The 21125-nt window shown below is 41.0% G+C and overlaps 1 protein-coding gene across 1 annotated transcript in view; it reads right to left on the reverse strand.

Annotated features, from left to right (window-relative positions):
• Window positions 1–21125, reverse strand: part of xpnpep2 (X-prolyl aminopeptidase (aminopeptidase P) 2, membrane-bound) — a 75517-nt gene that overhangs the window by 25000 nt on the left and 29392 nt on the right. The window contains exons 8-15 of the mRNA XM_067997009.1: window positions 20254–20355; window positions 17753–17834; window positions 13682–13877; window positions 10151–10240; window positions 8900–9009; window positions 5624–5701; window positions 2408–2479; window positions 641–701 (exon numbers count right to left, since the gene is read on the reverse strand). Of these exons, the coding sequence (XP_067853110.1) occupies window positions 641–701; window positions 2408–2479; window positions 5624–5701; window positions 8900–9009; window positions 10151–10240; window positions 13682–13877; window positions 17753–17834; window positions 20254–20355 (791 nt within the window). The remainder of the gene's footprint in view (window positions 1–640; window positions 702–2407; window positions 2480–5623; window positions 5702–8899; window positions 9010–10150; window positions 10241–13681; window positions 13878–17752; window positions 17835–20253; window positions 20356–21125) is intronic.

Below are 21125 nucleotides of genomic sequence, written 5' to 3' on the forward strand. Positions count from 1 at the left end.
TGCTGTGGATCCTGCCAAAGTTCTTGGGGCCAAGGGGATGTCCTGTGATTTGGATGACAATGGTGAGGATGGAGTGCATCTGGACTATTCCGCATCTCCGCAAATAGGCCAGAACGTCCAGCACGTGCTTGGGGCTAGGCCAGGGTATTGGGTTATCCCTCCCCCAGAAAGCCACCTGCATTGTTCCCAGCAGTCCCCTTTGTAAAGAGGACCACAATTTAAAAAAAAATTAATCCAGCCTTTCCTTTGGAAGTTTCAGGTTACGATCCTGGCCTGGACCCCTGGTATATTTTCACGGCTACATGACAGGAACTTTGCTGGATAGTGATCAGGAATAGAAACCTTAGCTAATTTTTCTCTCCCTCGACTGGGGGTGTTGAGACCAGTTCTAACACATCTATCGTCACCTTAACTGGTATCAGCTAACTCAATACAAGTTAAGGATTGAAGCTGGGACCTTCCTGGTCTGTATGGTTGAGGTTCACATTGCGCTGTGTATTTAAGAACTGAGCCATTGGAAAGCTCAAGAGAAAATTGTTTAATTTCAGGCTCCAGCAGTGTGATTCCAGCCATGATGATCATGTCCACAGAAATCTGCACAATGAAATGATTACATAGACAGACTTGCAAACTCACGTACCTTCTGAAAATTGGTTGGGGTTCCCCAGTGTAATGTACGGGTAATATCGGTTGTTCCATCTCTAAGATTTTAATATAAAGTAAGAATGTTAAAAAAAAATAGATTCATACATCAAAGATTTCCTCTAATGTATCAGCAACATTGTAAGCACAACGGGAGATTTCCTCCAAATATGATCTCTTTGCACCTTTTCACATCTTTCAGAAACATCCCAAAACACTTTACTTTGAAGTGCAGTCATTTTGTGATGTTATGTAAGCAAATGTGGCAGCTCCTTTGTATAAAGCAAGATCCTACAAACAGCAATGAAGTGAATGAGCAGTTACTGCGTATTTAGGCAGTGTTGGTTGTGGGAGGGATTTTGGCCAGCACACCAGGAGAACTTCATGCTCCACTTTGAATAATATCTTGGGATTCAGAAATACAGGACATAGGAAATCTTCCTTCTACATATATGCTATAACTAAAACATAGCAAGCAGAGGAAATCTTCCCACTGCATAGTATAAAATGTCTCACTCCAGCTGTACTAATTGTCGTGTGGTGATCTAAATGGTAGTGAATTTGTTTTTTTTAATCCTAAATTAATGATTTCCAGTTTGGAGCTTCTGGTAATGCAATTCCATGACCTTTAGTTAGATGAGGTTTGACTGATGCAAGACCGAGTGAAATATCATTTAATATTACACAGGGGATAGAAAATTTGTTTGTGATTCACCATCTGAGAAAAAATTATATTCTGTGAGGTCACATCATTTTGCATCACTTGGTACGCAGTGTTAGTGCAAGTGCAATCTGTGAGCAACCAGGCATATCGCCTGATCAAACGCTACAGTTACCTTCTTTTCCTGTCTCTATTTTATCAATACTACTACGGCCAGTGCTCCACTGCACTTTGCTCTTTTGTTCTTCCTAAGTTACAAATACACTACCTTACACACAAATTCCCCTGTTTCCTTACATCTTCATTGTGTTGAAATCAAGAATTATCCCACAGTTTACAACTCTAAGTCATTCTTACCCAGGACCTCAAAGCTGCGGAACTTTTCATCTCTCTCAGTCTTTCCTTTCTCCCACAATCCGTGGGCTTCTACAACCCAAGCTTAGCATCATTTAATCACAACCTCCTAATTTACCTCATCGTTTTTTTGCTTTTTTCAACATTGATGGTGTCCTGCTCTATAGGCTCTCACCTTTCACATTGGTTTCAATAAAAAAAAACTGCAATGTTTTAAACTGCAAAGTGAAGTCCTTTTAATTAAATTATCATCATATGATGGTATCTAATGAAAACTACCAATAATTTGAGAGAATCATATTCAGCTAATACAGAACTAACTCAGCATCCTCCCTTGGGAGTCCAAGGCACTCTTTCTATTTTTGGGCTTGTTTCAAAATCAGTCTGAATTCAAAGCTTAAATGAGTCGTGCATTAAAACAGGATTCAGATTGAAACGTTGTCTGAATTTAATTCTTGAGAGCTGATTTCCCATTGGGCACTCCTGTCAAGAGGCAGTGTTCGCAGGGAGCACCTGTCAGGAAATTGTCTGCCTGCAGCCCCTGATTATTCCGTGCAGTTGCTCTAAATTATATTCATGGTTTCTGAGCATGCATCAATCTTGTGCATGCGCAGTTAACTCATTGTTGCTGAATCTACCCTGCAGCATAAATGGAGCATAACTTCAACAATATGAATTGCTTCTCTAATATAAAAGGGGCATTTGTGTGTGCGCGTGTGTGTGTGTGTGTGTGTTGGTGTTGATACTTACAGGTATTGTCCTCCAGAGTCTACCAGGTACATCTCATCTGGACTCAGCTTCCTGTTGGTTTCATTGTTAGGACTAAGCCAAAAAGTGAAAAACAAGTCAGTGACACTGGCAACTCTGATCCAGATAAAACAGCCTTAGGTTTGAATTACTGGCCCAGCCTGAAAGTTTCAATTGCTGATAATTTTTTTTTCTTCGCACAATGATTTTAACACATTTTGAATTTTTTAAATCGCATAAATAGCTTTTCCTCCTCTCTGCATCCTCAAAATGCTGAAATCAAGTCTCATTGAACCATCCCCTTATTGTAACTCATTCTTTTCCTGGGCTTCAAATTCCTTAACTCCATCATTCTTCTCTTCCTCCTAATGTCTACAGTTTTTCAAAACTCAAGTGTGATATCATCTAATACCTACTTCTTGATATGGGCATCGGTTTATGTGAAACATTGGGGGAGCATGACTAAGCAGCACTGCACACAGCATATTCTAGCCTCCAACCTATCTCTTCTCTCTCTCTCTTGTTTTTCTTGCTATTTTGGTTACCACTTTTTTGAGATGTCTTCTCTTGTTTCTCCTAAACTGCAAATACATCAGCTACAAAGTCTTCTTCCTATCCCTGCCTTTACGGTATTAAAATCAAGACTGAAATAACACTTGGAAGTTACATTTCTCTTGGTGCACAGACAAAGCACGTTGGCTGAAACAGCGAATAGAAACATAAAATAACTTTTATGGGACTGGCTGTGTGTTAGTAGGGTTGCCAACCCTCCTGGATTGCCTGGGAGCCTGCCGGAATGGGGCTTAGATCTCCTGGGCGCTGCTGCTTGCAACCCGGGAGAATATTGCATTTAAATTTTCTCCTAAATTGGTCCCTATACTTCCTAATTTATCTTACTTCCTGTCATCATTTCAACCTTGATGGCATCTATGAACTTTGACCATTCACCTAGTCACCTTAACTAATTACTCTCTTGTTACAAAGGGGATGGGAAGAGTTTCCAGACGTACACAGTTCTTAGAACAGACAGGCATACTTTGGTCTGAAAACTCGGCTCTTGTTGTTATGAGGAACTGGCTTCTAAATGACCTTGGGATGTAAAACATCTTTTGGCCTTAAAGAGACAACCCAGGTTACATACATCTGCATTTAAGTAACATAAAACATTGTGAGTTGTATGGTATAATTCTTCTGCCCTTAAAGAAGAGATTGGCCTAGAAATTAGGTCATGCAGATCCGGTTTTTCACAATTTCATCACTTACCTGAGGGCCACTGCAAGCATCACAGCGGCCCGATCTTCAGTGACATTTCGCCAGACGAGCTGCCTCTTACTCTCCGCAGCTCGCCCGCTTCACGGAAATGAGGCCCGAGGACCAATATTGGGGGCGCCTCGGGCATCACCAATCTGGTGCAGGGATTGTACCCTGCGTCCCACTGTGCGCTGAAAAAATGGGCTCACCCGAATTTCTAGGCCTGAATCTCTGACTCACCATGAGCAATGCCACAACAAATTTGATGGTTTAATTTAAAAAATCTTCAGCAGCGGGGGTAGTCAGTGACAGGATGACATCATCATGTCACCTCTTTCACCTATGTTGGTCTCGTGAAATAATTTACTTGACAGCAATGCACTGTAAAAATCCAGGGTTCAAAAGTTACAAATTCTGAATCCACACCTTCAACTTTATTACCTAAATTATGCTGCTTTTCTCGTTTCATATGAACTAATCCACAAAATGTTGAACAGCTATGTGAGAAGCGTGGCTGTAATTCAATCGGTGACTACAGCCATTGATCTGTTGTGGTGCAGCACCGTCACAAATCCTGTGAATTTACAATCCTGTGAGTTTCCACACTTACTGTGTGTGGCACAATTTGCTGCCTGACTGTTACAATGTTGTATTAAAAGTCCCAGAGGTAGTAAACATGTTAGTTTTTGTACAGGTCTGAGCAATAACAAATCATCTGCCCTGCAGGAATAGTCCAGTTAGCAAGGAGCAAAATTCCTCTTAACAAAAAACAGGGGGGAAGGTGTCTCTCTTATTCTCCATAATTAATGACCCATTAATGAAATTGCAGGAACGTGTGACTATAAAACATCCAATTTATGAGAATGTGATTTCATTGGAGGCCAATTCATTACCGAGAAAACAAGCATTCTCTCAATTTTCATCAGAAGAGAAATTTCACCATTTATGTACTCAGGATTTTAAATCTTTTGAACATTATAGATAAATAGACCCTGTGAAAATGTGCACAAGCACTGGAGATTGATTTTTTGTGACAATGATCAAATCAGCTGCTGTCAAGGTCAAGATTAGAACACAGCCATCGACCTCCAAAAAAGCCATGTTATGACAAATGGAAGAGAAGGTTTAAGGTCAGTTTAACAGAATTTATTTTCGTTGCTGGCAAGGACCAAATACTTTTTTTTTGCCACAACCTAAATGGAATGGAATTTAGAGTTTGATTTGTAAAATTAATAAGCGTATATCTGCTTAATTATAGAATGAACTTTCCATGAATTTCAACAGGCTCATGGCTGCTGTGCCATTTTACTGTCAGAGTGCACTTTATTCTGTTACACTGCTGTTGTATTTGTAAGGAAGTCTGGGGCTTCTCCAGAATTTTTTTTACATTAATATGACACATTCTGGTTAATTTTAAGCATTTTTATACTTAACAGTGGATATATGTTTAATCTTAAAAAAGGAAAAGCAAAGTGACAAATAAGGTCATCACTTCCCCAAAAAGTTACTTCAACAGTCACTCTCTCACATCTAACTCTCCACTCTAGTTCAGAGGCACTCTAACTCTCTATACTCAGTTCATACAGATACTGCACTCTATCCAATTCTCCAGTTTTCACACAGACACTCCGCCAACATTCCCAGTTCACACTGGTACTCTTCTCCCTTTATCCCATCAATTTATCCTGGTGTTATTCTTCCCCTCCAAACAGTTAAAGGTGATAATCTTCTCTTCCCCCCCCTCCACCCAAAACTTGAACTTGAGATTCTTTTAAAGAGCAGAATTTGATTTGACCTCTTATAACTCTGATCTCAGTAAAAAACACAGTGTAAAAACACAACCCCACTGAATAATCACATCCAGGCCATACAGCAGACGTATGTTATTTGCATTCAGAGATGTCAACAGAATCAGCTACTTGTTTATCCTGACTGACCTTTATGGGGTCCACATTTCTGTACACTGACCTGTAATGAGCAAGAGCTGCGTTCAAACCACTGGCAGAAATGGTCTCGAAACTGAGACCTCTGGAATAATTTTGCTTACTGGAAAAGCACATGAAAAATTAATTCTCAAATGGCCTATTATATTGATGATTGTTAGCATGTGAGGCTCATACAATAAAATTAATTTTATGCATCTATGGCCCTGAAATTGTTGTTGGTAATAATAGCAATGGGCTGTTTCATGCATTCATATGGCATTCCTCTGTCCACTATTTTAGCGGAGACATTCATCCATTTAAAATAAACCGATTAATATCTGCAGTAAGATAGCAGACAGAGGAATGTTTGTCCGCTAATGTTGCCAACAGTAGTTTCTGGGCTTATATTGGTAATGAAAGATATAGTGGCTCTAACATTGCAAACACGCAATAAATATTCAGAAAGTTTCTCTTTGTATGTAAAAGACTCAGTCACCTCAAAAATTGCTTTTATAAATGAATTGTAAACAATTTTACAACACCAAGTTATAGTCCAGCAATTTTATTTTAAATTCACAAGCTTTCGGAGGCTTCCTCCTTCCTCAGGTGAATGTTGTGGAAATGAAATCCTCGAAATGAAATCGCATTTATAAATCACAGAACAATGCTTGGTGATTACAAACAGTCTTTTCAACTGCCCGTTGCCAAGGCAATCAGTGTGCAGACAGACAGGTGTTACCTACAAGGTCTCCGAATATACAAATCACCAAAAAAAACCACAGAGATAGAGAGGTAGAAACATAGAAAAGACAGCAACTGACCCGTTATATTAAAAACAGATAACATTTGTTCGCTGGTGGGGTAACGTGTAGCGTGACATGAACCCAAGATCCCGGTTGAGGCCGTCCTCATGGGTGCGGAACTTGGCTATCAATTTCTGCTTGGCAACGGGCAGTTGAAAAGACTGTTTGTAATCGCCAAGCATTGTTCTGTGATTTATAAATGCAATTTCATTTCGAGGATTTCATTTCCACAACATTCACCTGAGGAAGGAGGAAGCCTCCGAAAGCTTGTGAATTTAAAATAAAATTGCTGGACTATAACTTGGTGTTGTAAAATTGTTTACAATTGTCAACCCCAGTCCATCACTGGCATCTCCACATCATTTTAAATGAAAGAAGAATTGAAACACGTCACAGTAGGGTGGCAGTCTGGAGGTTGTGTAACAAAGCCTTTCGCATTCACACCAGTCTTTGGCTGTATTTTTGTAGAAGCAAGTGATTGCATTGCGAGCAATAAGAGAAATAATCTTAAATTTATTTTAGTAATTACAATAACTCAATAAAACAAATGGTGTATAGAAGTTGGTTTGGTATTGCTCTCTCGCATCCTCAATACAAGGTAAAGGCATCTTCTAGTTTCAGTTAGATCTGGGCCTTGTATCCCTTTCATAGGCCAGGATTTTGACCTGGAGCTGGGAAGGGGGCGGAGGGGTCGAATTGCGGACGGGAAACCCAGAAGTACGGGCTTCCCGGATGTCCTTACGATTTTGACATGAGGACGTCTTTTTTTTTTTGTTGGTTTTCTGTCCAATAGGCTGGCCTCAGTCGGATGGGAGCAGAGCAAGGAAGAGGATGTGAAAAGACAAGTCTTCAGGTAAGTCTTAGATTGTAGGAATGGGGGGGGGGCACGATGGGCACGGGGGTCATGTGGGGAGGGGGAGTCAGTCGTTTGCGGGGGTGGGGGGAGATCAGGGATCATGGGGGGGGCGATCAGGTGTCAGTCACCGGGGCCGGTGGGGGGGCGAATTGGAGTTGGGATCGCGGGTCGTCGTGATGGTCCAGGATTGTTGGAGGGGGGGGGTCCGTGATCGGTTTTGAGGGGGGGATGGGGTTGCTGCAGGTAGGCTTGTTGGGCCTGGGGGGAAGTATAGTTGCTCCTCCAGGCCCACAACCCGTGCGAGAAAGACACTTACCTGCAGTTTCGGGCCTACTTACCTCCTCTCACACGGTGTGAAGGAGAAGACCCAGGAATCCTGGCCCCCAGTGGTTGAAATCGCAAAACCTTTCAAAATGGAGGCCCACAGCCTCCTTGAAAGGTTTTAGTGACCAATCCGCCTCCTGGGAATGGGTTGGTTGCCCGCCCCTCGTCCCACCCGGTGAAAACCGGAAATCGGCAGGTTGGGGACGGGTCTGAAATTGTTGCAATTTTCAAAGCTCCCCCTGCCCCCAACCCACTCGTTTTTCACAGTTAAGATTTTGCCCATGATATCTGTGAAGACATGTCAAACAGTTCGTCATAATTCAGAACTCCGAGGTATATATTGGAGGGGCTTTGTCAACTCCATGTGTGAGATCCAGGATTAAGCTGTGATATTAAACTGTGACAAAATGATAACAGTTGCAGGGAGGGAGGGCTCTGGCCTACACTGACCTGTCACCCTTAAAGGGGAGTCAGCTCAAGAACAGCATGCCTCTTTTGCCAAAGCCCCTCATGTAAGGAACTTGATCAAGCAATTGGAGATGAATAAGCCTGGTATGTGGCAGTGGACTTGAACATTAAGACAACTGACACAATGTAAAGTGTTCTGTGACGACCCTTCCTCTAAGATTGAAAGCTGATATGCATTGTATAGCTGCCACTGGTAAGCAATTCTAAAGCATATAAGAGACAACAGTGAGAACTGTGCAGCACTGGTAATTTTGCAGAGATGTCCCTTTACAAGGTTTAGGATTATGTGACAATTTGGATAAGTACATGTCCCCCTGAAAAAGCACAAACAGAGATTTCTGTCCAACATGACATTGGAATTTTGATACAAATGGTGAAGGTGGAAACTGAAACATTCAAAAATAAGCAGAATTCAATGACACCTTGAACTAAACGAAAAACATTGAAATTAATGTAAGGCAATAGTGAACTCTGGCTTTGAAATTACACTATGAATATTAGCATATAATTGCTTAATTTGGGTGTATGAAAATTCTTAACTCGCAATTTTAACTATGGTGTAAATTAGTTTACTTTAAAATACATTGACAAAATAATTTCATATGAATGTGTTAAGCATTTACAAGGCCTATATTCCCATTTTTTCAGGGATTTTAACGTTATATTTCATAATACAGTGATGAAATATTTAATATATCTGGCAAGTGGAGGGTAATAATTTGATGCATTTAGTTTTGAAAATATCGCCTGCATGATACAGGAAATTGGTAGATTGTGTTTTAACTAATCTACTAACTACCATCAGAACTGAGCATCAGCCAGCGCACACATCATGAGTTTTCATGTAAACTTCCTGTAGGATTAGTACCTGCGTAAATTGTTTACATAACATGCACCTGAGAGTTCAGTCTCTGTTCCTTTTGGAACGTTTTTTTCTAGCCATACAAAATAACTTATGACAGCGACTGCATCACGCACCTGAAAAAAAAAAGCAGTTGTAAAGGCAAATACTATAATATATCCTCATCCCACTAACCCCATCACTGTCCCCTACATGAACGTTACCAGGATGACCACTACACCTCTGTCCTACCAGCAACATCTTCACTGTCTGAATCTAGGGTGTGAATATTTGCCATTGCATGTGGTCTTTTCCAACCTTTTAATTGGATCCTTCCTGGAATACAAATTACTGCCTGCTATTTTAACAGTCATTTGAAGAGAATATTAAGCATTATTAAGCATTAAAATAGTGCACATGGGAATGTTTACACAAATGGATTAATCAAATCATTAATAAAAATAGTGCTAAGAGTAATTTCTACCCCTCTTTTTCTGGAGGGATATAGTGAAGATGCAGGAAGGTGCATTTGAGTTCAATCAATAAGAGGGATAGGTCTGCTGGGAATTTTCCTGTTGTTAATATTTCCTATGCTTCGGTTGGTATGTTACCTGTAGAAGTGCACCATGCCTCCATTCATTAGCTGTGTGTAGTCGCTCATCCCACCATTTGCAGAAAGCTCTCCATCCTTTTCCCCAGGCAGGATATCAGTTTTATATATCTACATTATTTATTTAGTGTCGATAAATTAAGTGGTTTTTTGATCTGTCATAAAGCCACAATGGAACTGACAACCTGCTTAGGCTATGGATTTTTGTACAGTCCCACTTGAGCACCTAATCTAAGCTGATACTTCAGGGTAATACTGAGGGTCTGCTGCATTGTCATAGGTGCTGTCTGCCTGTTCAGGTGGATGTAAAAGATCCCATGTCACTTTTTTTAAAGAAAAGTGAAGTACTTCGGGACGTCCTTAGCTCATGAAAGGTGCTTTATAAATACAAGTTATTTTTCTTTACCAAGCAGCCACGTTTTAGTATCTGTCTCCTTTATTATACAATAGGCCTTTCTGGCTCTGCCGGTAATGAGGAATCAATTTGGACTGGTTATTTACTCAGCCTCATAAATGTGTCCCTTTAAACTCCAGAAACATCAATATTATTACATATGCTAAAACATCTTCTATTATTTCTGGCTACAACACTAAAACTGCATCTTATCTTGGATTTCTGTTCCCATTCCATCCCTCTCATGGGTGCTACTTGTTCTTCTTGTACTCACATGTGCTGCTTTCAGTCCTTTCTGCTCTGTGGGGTCCTTAATAGACTTGGTGATTTGCACGGGGGAGTATCTATCAATAAGCAATTTTGACTGCAAAAAAGGAAAAATAAACCTTATAAACAAGTCAATAACTGATTTTGAGGACTATTTCTTATGGACACATGTTCCTAATTCTTAAACTAGAAACAATTTTCCTCAAAACTTCTTCCTAATGGCTGTTGGACCCTATCTAAATTCAAACATTTTTATGTGAAGTTTATGTGATGTTATTTCCAAACTCTGTACATTGGAACAATTATTACATTGCATTTTGAAATCCAATATTGTTCTTCCTTGCAGTGTACAAGAGTTTAACCTCTAACCTGGCAAAGAAATGGAACAACAGTGAACATAATTCTCTCTTGTTCTTGTTATACTAACCTAGCAGCTGTGAGGGATGCGCAATAAATAATGATGCATCGTTTGTGCCTGTCAGGTTATACTGGCCACATAATCGAGTGCTTCAGTCTCCTCGGAGACTCAGGCATGTATGGACTGTGACCTGTTTTGTATACATGTGCACTCATAACCTAAGTTCTGAGAAAGCCAGAGTGCACAGTGCTTGCAGTGAGTGTATCAAGGCTGTATACACATTATACCTACCTATGAGCACACCATCTATCAAATGCTCTAACTTGTGTTGGTAGGTAGGTATAAGGCAGCTTCACTGTGTATCAAGATGTTGTGACATCATGCTTTGGTGATTGCAGCATTGTGTCATATACCTTACAGTTGGGACTTTCTACTTCAGCACACCTAGTCCACACTGGCAATGCATATAAGGCAATTTCGTACCCCCCTAGCCTGGGGTACGAAAGAAAAGTGAGTGGTTATTTTCAGTTAGATTACTTCCCAAAAACAGTGTATTGCACAAAAATAGACACAAGAATTATAGGCCCTTTCATTTATAGGCGTGTGAGTTAATCAAAACCTCCATTTACAAAACCAGCTTTTATATAGTGCCTTCAATGTGGAAAAACATCTCGAGGAACTTCACAGAGGCGTAATTAGGCAAAACTTGGTGCTGAGCCAAAGAAGGAGATATTAGGAGGGGTGAATAAAAACTAAGTCAAAGAGGTAGATTTTAAGGAGGGTCTTAAAGGAGGAAAGGGAGGTGGACTAGACGACTGAAGGCACGCTGTCAAGGGTATGGGGTGCACAAGAGGCCAGAGTTGAAGGAACCCAGAGTTGGAGGAGATTGTGCGGCTGGAGAAGGTTATAAAGATAAGGAGGGGTGAGACCCTGAAGTGATGATGGTGCAGGATAGGATACAAATAGAGTAGACATTTGGATGAGCTCACATTTATGAAGGGGGTAGAATGGTCAGCCAGAAGAGCACTGGAATAGTCGAGTCTGGAGGTTACAAAGGCATAAAGTGGGTTTCGGCAGCAGATGGGCTGTGGCAGCGGCAGAGACGGGGGATGTTATAGATGTGGAAGTAGGCTGCCTTTCCGATAGAGAGGATATGGGGTCAGAAGCTCAGTTCAGGGACAAATAGGAGGCCAAGGTTGCAAACCTTGTTCAACCTCAGACAGTGGGTGGAATTGGTGGCGAGGTTACAGAGTTTGAGGTGGGGGCCGAAGATAATGCCTTTGGTCTTTCCAATGTTTAACTGGAGGAAATTATGGCTCATGCAGGACCAGATGTTGGACAAGCAGTCTGACCATGCTGAGACAGTGTTGGTATCAAGAAAGACAGTGGAAGTGTAGAAATGGGCGTCTTCAGTATTCTCGTGGAAGCCGAACTCATGTCTTTGGATGATGTCCTCAAGGGACAGTATAGGAATATAGGAACATTAGGAACAGGAGTAGGCCATTCAGTCCCTCGAGCCTGCTCCGCCATTCAATTATATCTGCACCTCAGCTCCATGCCCTTACCTAACAAAAATCTATCTACCTCGGTCCTGAAAGCTCCAATTGTCCCCACATCTACAACCTTTTAGGGGAGAGAGTTCCAGAATTCTACTATCCTTTGTGTGAAAAGTGCTTCCTGATTTTGCTCCTGAATGGCCTGGCTCTAATTTTCAGAATTATATCCCCTTGTTCTTGATTCCTCCACCAGGTGAAATAGTTTCTCCGTATCTACCCTATCAAATCCTTTTAAGATTTTGAACACCTTGATCAGATTACCATGTAGATGAGGAACAGAAGAGCCCAAGGATTGATCCTTGGGGGACTCCAGAGGTAACAGTGCGGGGGCGGGAAGAGAAGCCATTACTGGAGAAGCTCTGGCTATGATTGTATAGGTAAGAGTGGAAACAATTGAGGGCAGTCCCACTGAAATATACCAACGGATGATGTCAAAGACTGCAGAGAAGTTGAGAAGGAAGAGGTGGGATAGCGCATCATGGTCACAGTCACTCAGAGAATAATATTTGTGACTATGATTAAGGCCGTTTCAGTGCTGTGATAGGGGCAGAAGATTCAAACATGGAAATGTAGGCACAGATTTGGGAGGCGACAATATGTTCAAGGACTTTGGAGAGGAAGGGATGTTGGCAATGAGGCGATAGTTTACAAGAACAGAGGGGTAGAGGGTGGGTTTTTTTTGAGGATGGGGTGATGACAGTTTTGAAAGGAAGGGGGACAGTACCTAAGGAGAGGGAATCATTTACAACGTCAGTTAGTATGGGGGCCAGGAAGGAAAGTTGGGTGGTCAGCAGTTTAGTGAGAATGGGGTCAAGCAGCATGAGGTGGGTCTCATGGAAAGATGAGCTTGGAGAGGACATCAGCGTGCTAGGAGAGAAACTAAAGATGTAGATTTAGGGCTACTTCAGAAAATACTGTTTTGTGAGTAGCCCATTACTCATTTGGTTATATGGTTGATTACTATTTGGAAGAGTGAACATTCTTGACTGGGCTGTGAAATTCATGTTTGCAGGAGAACTGTACTCACCCAACAGATGAAGATTATGGGGTATAAGAGATGCTTATCTGGCAAAATGTCATAGTGGTTGACTCTTAACTCCCAGGCAAAAATGGAATGACAATTATCGTCCAAGCATCTCACGATTTTCTTACCAAGTGTATGCAGTCCCTCTTGCAGTGCAAAACTGTTGTTGTTGAGAAATAGCGGTAAAGAGCCAGGGCTTATTCTTCAGGACACCACCAAGGTTGATAAAAGTAGAAGTGGCAGATCACAGAGTAGCGATTGCAAGGCATATTTTTCTCCATTTATTTTATTTTATTTTAGCAGTGTTCCCCACTTTATACTCACATCTAACAGTGGGAAAGATAGGCCAAAGCCATGGTGAGTGCTACAGTCTGAATCCTGTCTGATCCAGATCATGACACTAACCTTAGGTTTTAAAATCCAGAAGATTTTAGGAGGAAGGGAAGGAAAAGAGTGGTAAGGAATTGAAATCTGGGAAAGAATGATATAAGAGTAGGAGACTGATCAGTGAGTCTTGATTTTAATATACTGAGGATGCAGAGAGTAGAAAGAATGTGTAGGATGGTGTATTTAGGTAGTATTGTAAAACTCTGAATTTACCTTGGGAATGACCTCATAGATGCCATAGGTTGTGTATTCCTGACCGATCCAGATAGTGATATTCCCTTTAGTGTATTCGTGTACATTTTTCCGAATATCCTCATAGGCCTTCAGTTGAACACACTCAGATGTGGTACAAGTTGTATTCAAATATTCCTTGATGTCCTGAGGCAGTCGTGATTCATTCACAAACAACCTGGTAATTACCGCAGACAAAAATACACCAATCATTACTTTTGACCTGTCAGAATTATAGCATTTTTGTAGTTTATAAATTTCTTAGTATTTGTTTATTTTATAGGTTACTGATGATTATGCTATCTAAGCTTCTATATATATATATATATATATATATTTGATATTCTTCAATAGAAATTCACAAAGAAATAGTTTTACAGTTGCATGGTGACAGGAAACATTTACCGTTCCAAAGATTAAATTAGCAATAGCGCTTTGCGTATTTTGCTGTATGTTTTGCATTTCTCTGGGTACAGATTGTCAGGATGTAGGCTCATCATATAATAACCAGGTATGCTTTAATAGTTCTGTGTTCAAACCCTATATGGCTCACCCATTCCTGCTTGTGGGAGGGCATGTGGCATCTTAAAACTCATCCATCGCATCACCGATGCAGAAAGTTCTAGGTCAGCCCCAATCAGCCTTTCCCTGAGTTTGGAGGTTCAGAGTGATGGAGGTAAGCTAACCGAGCAACCCAGAAAAAGAAGAAAATGGGAATAATTCAATGTCAATCATGTCAGCTTTTTCGTAAGTCCTTGCTTAGTGCAAACAGATTTTCTCCATTTCCAGACTACTAACAGTTAAATTAAAAAAAAACTGCTGTACCATGCTATTTTGATAATCTTCTACACAGAGGGAGCAAGTGTTGAACAACTTTATCTCACAAACACTGTGACTGGTGCCATTGAGACCTTGGGCATCCATTTACAGGAATCTGTTGCTACTAGATTTGACAGACTGGGTGATTGTTTGAAAGCAGCTGTTACATTAGGCTAAACCCACATGACAGAAACTATATGGACTACTCTCATGCAGATCACTGGTGATCCAACTGAGTTCCCAGCATCAAGGGTATGACAGGAGAAGGGTCCATCGAGGCGGCTTCCTCTCAGGGCATTTGTATATTCTCCAACTTCAACTTTGTCCCTCAAATGATTGATGAAGTGCTAGAATATGGTTAGGCATTGGTAACCACTGCATTGTTAGATGTAGCTCCAGTTGTTGCAGGGACATCCCATAATCCTGCATCTAGAGGTTCAAGGCCACAAGCATCCAAGCACTATTGCACAACCCAACCTCAACCTGCCATCACAGTTGATCTTCCTACAGGGAGCAATTAGTCACCAAGGGGAAGTGCGGAGATAGAGCTTAGTGTACATAATAAACGTAAACAGCGTAAAATAAAGATTGATCTTTTTATTTCTCCTTAGTGTGGACAGTGTTTGTTGGTTAGGGTTGTGTGGTAAGAAGAAAGAACTTGTATTTCTAAAGTACTTTTCATATCCTCCGGATGTCCCAAAGCATTTCATAGCCAATGAAGTACTTTTGAAGTGCAGTCATTGTTCTTATGTAGGCAAACACGGCAACCAATTTACACACAGCGAGATCCCACAAACAGCAATGATTTAAATAACCAGTTAAACTCTTTTTGGTGGAGGGATAAACATTGCTTCAGCATCACAATTTGTGTTCAACAGTAACTCGGGTGGTGCTTGGGCCTCAATGTATTTGCACCCTGCTGCTGTGTGGGCTTTCTAATTGGAGTCATCAGCCATGGATAAAAAGGGTAACCTTGGTCTCCCAACTGCCCTTCATTCATTCTCTTGGGACCTTCAAATAATGCAGGGCATCATGAACTTATGCATAATAAAACTTGATGGATAACTTGCAGGAACACATTTCTGTGATCACAAACAACCTGAACACTTAAGCTGTGGCATCCCTTTCTGTTAATGTATATATTCGGGCTCTCAGATGGAGCCCTGATGGCTGCATTGGTTCCATCTATAGCACTCTGGACTCTGGAGAAGACTTCTAGATGGTCAAGGTTCTGTTCCCTCCCAACTTAGTGTATCCTCTCCACTGGGAAAGTGATAAAAGGTGTTTTCTTTGGCAATCATCGTATCGGTCATTTACTTTATACACTTATGAACTGCAGACTGGCTTATCTGCCAGATGCCCCCTGCAGTTATATGGAAGGATCCTGCTGTATTCTGAGCTATGGGAAGAGCTGTGTCAGTCCTGGAGATTGTCTGTAAGTCAGCCTGCAGCAGATGGAATAGCTTCATAAGATGGGCTTAAGGTTCCAATGAGACTATCAAAAGTGTTTCCATGTGCCCATTCAGCTGGCAACAGTTATGTTGATTGAAGTAAATGGATAGAATTTGCTGACAGTGAAAAGAACACTACAGCTGTGTTAACTGGAAAATGCTACTTCGACATTTGTGAAAACAATTAAAATTCAACATTAGTAAAATAAAGCAATCTGTTTAATCTGTTTTTTTTTGATGAGCGTATTTCATAAAGAAAGGATACTGTCCGTTTTATTTAAACTTCCCCTCCCCTCTCCACTTTTCTCCATTCCTCTCCTGAAGATGCTGGAGGTTAAATTAAATAACCCCTGAAAACGAGCGGGGGGAACGCGGTTCGTGATTAACCTGCGCCCGGTGGTTGCAATGCAGGCAGCACATTACATTCGTGCTGCCTGTTGTTTTAAATGATTGCTGCGTGCAGCTAGCACTATCTGCGCTGTTGATTGACTGCATGCATCATCAGGGGGCCCTGATATCGTGAGTGGCTCGTGCTTCTTAAAAGGCAGCTTGCTCCTCTTAAAGGGGAGGTGCATTGTGGCTGCAAGAAGTGGTGGGAGTCATTTGAAAACTGAATATATGCTGTGACGCTTTGAAGAATGGCTGCGTCTGGGAGAGAGCTTGCACGAAAGTTCTCTGATGATACACTAGAGGCCTTGGTGCAAGAGATGGAGAGAAGGAGGGGCATCCTGTATCCCCAGGGGGGCAGGAGGCCTGCCAGACATATGCTGAAGAGGCAGTGGGAGGAAGTAGGGGAGGCGGTAATTGCCAGGAGCATAGATCCAAGAACATGAATGCAGTGCCGGAAGAAGTTCAATAATTTAAAACGAGTTGACAAGGTGAGTGAGTTCAAGCTTCAAGCAGTATATCATACCAACTGCAACACCAGCCTCATCCACTGCTCAATTCACTACACCCCCGTCACCCACCTACCAACAACCTCTTTCAAATCAGTACTCAACCGTTCAAATCATTTGCTTTATCTCACCCTCATACATTACCACTGTTGCAAGCCTCACACCCACAAGTCACAGTTCACGCACACTGGTAGCTATTCAACCATGGCAGCCACATCACCTAAACATCTTGCAGGACACTCATTGACACACGTCCCGCTTTCTTGCAGGAGAAGGTGGCGCATAACAGGAGGCAGCAAGTGGCAGTGGCTTCATGGAACATGAACCTGCTGTCCTCTCTCAGGATGACAGTAATTCTGCTCCCACCCCTGCCACTTCGCCAGTGCCCTTACTGTTGCCTGTCAGGCAGCCAGCCAAATCCCTATAGAGTATTGAAACTTTGTCCAAGAATAGGGAACCTCCAAAAACACATACAAATGCACCAGCATCCACAAGAAATTATCCAGCAAATAAACTGTAACTCCTGCCTGATTCCTTTAAATAGCGCTGGTGCTAACCTCACTCAATGTCCATACACACACACTTTCCAGCAGCAGTCATCGGAGAGCGATCAGGAGCAGAAACCCTAGCTGATTTTCTAATATAGTATCCCAACTGAGATCAGCTAACTCCATGCAGTCTGGGACCTTTCTATCCTTTCAGTTCAGCTCCTTGTTGACTTTGCCAACTAAGCATCAGGAAGTCCTCATTGTCTGCCTTTAATTGATTGGTACCCCAGGAAAATGCGCTTCAATCAGGGTGTTACTGAGTTTCCTAAGATAGTTTCTGCTTCTTATTGTTCTTCTTAGCTCTAGTTGAGTTTAATTGTGCCGTGGGATGAACAATACCTGATCCAGTCTGCAGTCAACAGTGTGTATGATTGGAAAAAGGGGTTGTATGGAATGTCATTCCCTCGTAGGTTGAACAGCCCTAGATGAAGACATTCAGGAAAGTTTTATTTTAATAAGAAGTAATATTTGCACAATTGCTAAAACTGATACATAGTTTATTTCCTTTACATTTGGTGCAGTACTGCTTTCTATCAGGAACCCTTCCTCCTTCAGGGGATTTAAATTAGCCAAGGAAGGAGACATAACGTTTCATGGTTGTAGGTATGTTTACAAACTACTCATTGCTTTTGCACTTTTTCCCTTTTAATTTGCCAAGGGGCATTCCACGTTTGAAGTGTAAAACATGAGGTGTGGTCATATAAGAAATCCTAATGATGAAAGTTAATGGTAGGTTTTCCCCACAACACCCAGCATTCTCTGTTGATTGTGTGCATTAGCTGTGAAAAATTTAGATGTGAGAGAATTCACATCTGAACTTTGTGTCTGGAGATGACTATTTGAGAGACAAATAGGCTCTTGTCTACATCACTGATCCTGTCATGAGTGCATATTGCATCATTGTCCACAACTGCAGCCAAACCTCACACAGAACACAAGTGAACATAAAAATCAGTAAATTATCATTATGCGAAGCACATAAAGTGACAACTGTAGCAGTGTACATATCAAACTTTGAGGGTCTACCACAGGTATGGATCTTTAACTACTAAGGGAAAATTTGGCCTTTTGTATTCAAAACTCCAAAAGTTAGTTTATGTCCATGCATTAAGATCATCATGAATATATATGCATTGACCCCAATATTTTGACTTTTATCAGTTTGTGTGAAGACAGCGGGGAAGAGGATCCAAGGCCAGAAGAGGTCCAAATGGGTAAAGTTTTTGACTTTTTAATTTTCCTTGTGGGACCAGGAGGAGCAGTGTTTGTTCCACATGGAAAGCTTAAGCCTCCGCTGTTGCGGACTTGCCCCACTCCCCTCTCCTTTCCGATTGCAAGACCTCCGGGGACAGCCCCAGTAGCTGATCCCACCACCTGTGTGCTGTTGGCGGGCGGCCTCTAGGCTGTTTGCCACTTCCCAACGACTTTTCAGGTGGGATTTAAGTGAGGCTTGGGAGTTAAAATACCTTGGGCCTCATTTCTGGAGTGGCAAATGAGTTTCTAACTCGCACCGCTACTCACCCACCCAAAACTGGCCCGGAGTTAAAATCTGGCTTATGCACTTTCCAGCAGGAGCAATGGTTAGTGATCGTGGTTTTACTCTTTCTATAGTCCAGGGACACTGAGGGTAAATGTAACATCACAGTGACAAGCCTGGCTGAGTTCAGCTGACTCAGCATAGACCATTGTGATCCGATAGCTCATTAACAATCCGGGCAGACATTTACCCATTGTACCATCAGGGGAACTATACAGAATTAAAATGATTAATAACTGATTTAAATCATGAGGTTACAAACTGTATAATAAAGCACGAACACTTAACACGTTTGGATGACATTCCACACGTTTGGATGACATTCTACCAGCAGCATTTTTAATGGAGTCGTTAGCTTGTTTAAATAGCAGGCAGTGGGATGCATACAAATGTGTTAAACAATCATTTGTTAGTATTGCCAACAGTAGTTTCTAGCCTATTTTTAAAAAGTTCAATTAAAGTGAAGAAAATATTAGATTTAGAAGTTTAATGATTAGAACATTACCCAGGATTTACTGCAGAAAAAGTTGTAATAGGATATTTACTGCCAGCTTCCTTGGAGAATAGTCAAAATATTAGAGTGCAATATGTTAATTGCAGAGTAAATGGGCTTCAGAAATAGTTCATTTTTGTTCAGCAACCTTTGTTCCATTAATTTGGTTTGAATGAAGTACTGCTGTTTTTTTTCAAACTGAAATCATATGTTGAATAGGTTAATATTCAAATTTACTTAGCATTTGAGTTCATTCAGTGACAAAAATGGTGACAGCACAAATAGCCTCTTTTAAATCAATCTGTGCTCATTGTTCTGTATGGAACTGGGTTCAAATGAAGTATTTATGGGGAAATCATTCCTCTTAGTTCAATAGGGTAGTGTCTTTATTCAGCAGCCACATTTTACCTTAACAATCCTTTACATTCCAGCCAGGAATTTGCCAAATGAACACCACTGCCTTCAGGACTTGGTTCCCTCTGCTGGTATATGTGACAATTACACAGAATAGTTTGAAATATTGCACCCATCAAAGTAAGGGAAGTAATATTGGTCACCCAGTGTTAGTATCAAGTACTCCCAGGTTAGATACAGAGTAAAGCTCTCCATACTCTCCTCCAACAATGCGCATAAGTCCAATCTTACTAGAACCCCTCCGTCCTCCACCAAGCGATATTCTTCCATTTTCCAAAAAAAAATCTTAATTTCAAATAATAAATTTAATCTCATGGTAAATTAAGATGAGTAAACAATAATAATTTATTAACTAAAAAGAGAGAAAAATAATAATTGAGAAGAAATGGCTCTCACATGCTGTTTCATCCAGCGCAGAGAGTAACACAGCTGTTGGTTTGTAACGGTTATATTTCATCTGTCTACGGATTTCTTTTACCTTTGTTTGCCATGTTGCTCCTGCAATACAACATACAGATGATTTAAAAAAAACTGCCACCTCTGACAGAGTGAATGTATTGGAGCTTTTTTAAGATCAATTCTTAAATGGAAAAGGAACAGTTGTTCTTAAGCAGGACTTCATCTTAATTATAGTATTTTTGTGTGGGAAATAGGTTTCACAAGGTAAACACATATGAGCTAAACCCTTTTAGCTTATCATGTAAGTAGAAAGGAAAACTTACAACACTTTATAACTATGTCTCAAAGGCCATTCCACCATTCCATATGTTGATTGCCCTTTCCGTGAAGATGTTTTTCCTGATATCAGCCTTAATTTGACCTTCACCTGTTTCATTTTGTGCTCTTTTGTTCTGTTCTCCTGGCTAACTGTGAATAATGCTCCAGGTTTACCCATCAAGGTAATGGAAGCCATTTTGGTCACCCAGTGTTAGCATCAAGGACTCCCAGATTAGATACAGAGTAAAGCTTCCTGTACTCTTCTCCTTTTTTCATAACATTAAAGGGGACAAAGTACTCTGGTTGCTATGTACCCCATATTGTAAATGCATTCAAAAAGATTGTGTTCATGATTTTGCTGCTCACAATGATTAAGGCACTTGATACCTTATATGTACTTCTATAAGGTTTTCTCTCAGTTGCCTTCTTTTAATGCTGAAAAGCCTCAGTTTCTTTGGAACTCAATCCTCTGATGTACTGCACTGCATCTAGGACCTGAATTTTTCCCTTGTCTCCCAATAAGAAAATCTGTCAAAATGCTGTAAATGCGG

This window comes from Heptranchias perlo, chromosome 15, assembly GCF_035084215.1.
Source record: "Heptranchias perlo isolate sHepPer1 chromosome 15, sHepPer1.hap1, whole genome shotgun sequence".
Taxonomy (NCBI): Eukaryota; Metazoa; Chordata; class Chondrichthyes; order Hexanchiformes; family Hexanchidae; genus Heptranchias; species Heptranchias perlo.